The 2,340-nt window shown below is 38.8% G+C and overlaps 1 protein-coding gene across 1 annotated transcript in view; it reads right to left on the bottom strand.

Moving 5' to 3' along the window:
* dok3 (docking protein 3) overlaps positions 1 to 2,340 on the bottom strand; it is a 19,098-nt gene that overhangs the window by 5,317 nt on the left and 11,441 nt on the right. The window contains exon 4 of the mRNA XM_015377274.1: positions 189 to 376. Coding sequence (XP_015232760.1) covers positions 189 to 376 — 188 coding nt within the window. The remainder of the gene's footprint in view (positions 1 to 188; positions 377 to 2,340) is intronic.

Here is a 2,340-nt window from a genome sequence, read left to right as displayed (position 1 = left end):
GGTGCTATAGAAATAAACTGAATTGAAAACTGAATTGAGGTATGAATACTTTTGCAAGACACTGTATGTTCACAAAGACTCCAATGAAATAGAGGAACAAATGCATAATTTGTTATATAATTTAGGATTGAAACTTTTTTTTGAGCATTAAGATTAATTTTTTAAAAACGTTGTACATTATGCTTTACCTCCACTTGTCCAAACTTCCGAAGGAGCTTGTAAGGCCAGCTGTAGATGACTTCACTTGTGTTCACAGAGAGGAGCTCCAAAGCCTCACTGTCAGTGAACACAATATACTCCCCGGACAGCTTGCACCTCTTAGCCGCCTCTGTGCTCTGGACCTTCACTTTGTACTGGTCAGGAGGAAGGGTTGGCTCTAAACACACAAGCAAACAACACAACACATAGAGATGTTCATGCACTGCAACTGAACAAATCCAAGAAACTTTTTCTAAGAGCTCTGAGCAAGAAACAAGTGGACACGTCGTACATTTTCATACAGTCTGATTTAAAATTACTCACACTCTGCTAATCTCCTTGTGTTTGGCCTGCCTGGGTGATTTGGGAATGTAATCCATTAGGAAATGAAAAGGAAATGCATTTTTCTAAGCCGGATCTTGCCAATACCAAAGTATTCTAGCTTTAATGTCTGAATAAATGAACACACTTAGCTGCTTCTTAGGAATATTTAAAAATTCTGCCTATGCTTGCAGTTCATAGTGCTGTGAAAAGCCTTCCTGTTGTTTTACATTCATACATAACATGTGAACAAATGAAATCTCACCAACAATGTAATTATACAACAGGACACAGATACTATGGTGACGGCTATGCTTTCCAGTAATCCCTAAAAAATATCTGCTTACTCTGTATATCTGAGAACATAGTTGCCCGGAAGTTCAATATAAAAACATAGATGTTTATGATGACAGTCTATCAAAAATAAAGGGTAGCATAGAAATGTAGATGTTGAATGAATAAAATCCAGTTTCTAATATTGATTACGGTCTTGTTTTGACTTTGTACATAGAAGCAGTTTGTGCAGCTCAGTGTGAAAGTGGTTTGAATCTGTTTATAGATGAAAGGTTTTGCGCTTTTTATTTTAGTTCCCCACACTGTCATGATTTATACAACTGAGAGAAAGGTACAGTGGAAAAAGATGTGCATATTAAGCTCCACCCCATGATTCAGGACCTTTGGCAACAATAACTTGAAATAGTTGTTTCCTGCGTGACGGTAGCAGTCACTCACATCATGAAGGAAGAATTTCAGTCAACACAACTTTATTTCAGTTCTTACTGGGGTTTCAATCTGATTATTTTCTTGTAAAACCCTGATTCTTTTCCTTTGTTTGCATGCTGTCAGATTTGTTGCTCTGTTCTAGCTTTTCTGTCCTGTTTAGATTGAGCTTCTACAGTATTGTCAGACAGAAACTGCTTCATTTGGCTTTTGAGACCCATAAGAAATTATGTTCCTGTGGCTGCAAAACAAGCACAGATCATCATAACAAAACCATCATGTTTCATTGTTGGTGTGAGATGTTTATGTTGATATTGCTTTTTGCTCCCTCTTAAAGGTATAGTGGAGGATTTTTGCTAATTTTTGCAATACACATGCGCAACCCTGTACCCGCTCTTGAGAGGGAAGGCCTATTAACTATGAGCGAGAGCATGCACAAGTCCATTTATCTTGGTGCACGCTCTGTTTAAAAGTCGCTGTTCACATCGCTCATACAAGCTTACTTTCCAAAACAAGGTTTGCATTTTTTCCACTATGTCACACTCAACACCGGTAAGTGAAAATGGGGACGAGCACATAGGACGGCCTTACATAAACATATCACCAGAATAATTAACTAGATTAATTAGGAGGACTACTTATTCTGATGATCCACCTGCTAAAAAAAACATCTTCCACTATAGATTTAACATACGGTAGCATTGAGTATTATTGCCAAACAAACCAACAATTATCTAATTTGCCCATAGAAAATTGGTCCAGACAGTATTTCATTCAGCCAAATGCAAATTTAGCCTCGTCAGACCATCCTGATCTCGCGAGCTTTCAAGGTTTCCCTCGCAGATCAGTCTGGCTACTTTCCGTTAAAGAAAATTTGGAGCCGTTCACCAAATGAACGTCCAATCAGCATTGGCTTTGAGCCGGGTTGAGGTGTGACGCAACGAGAAGCGCGACAGTTCAGCCTAAAGAACATGGCGGCTTCAGCTAACGCTAGTTTCATCGGCTGAAGCCGAACCTTCATTAGCATATAGCGTTAGCATGGCTATCGAGCAAGTTTTATCGGAATTACAGAGTGTTTCTTGACTGAAAGAAGAGCAAAAC

The sequence above is a fragment of the Cyprinodon variegatus genome, unplaced genomic scaffold (assembly GCF_000732505.1).
Source record: "Cyprinodon variegatus isolate N-32 unplaced genomic scaffold, C_variegatus-1.0 Scaffold8, whole genome shotgun sequence".
In the NCBI taxonomy this organism is placed as follows: Eukaryota; Metazoa; Chordata; class Actinopteri; order Cyprinodontiformes; family Cyprinodontidae; genus Cyprinodon; species Cyprinodon variegatus.
Note: the sequence above shows the minus strand (reverse complement) of the source record. Positions and strands in the feature narration are given on the sequence as shown.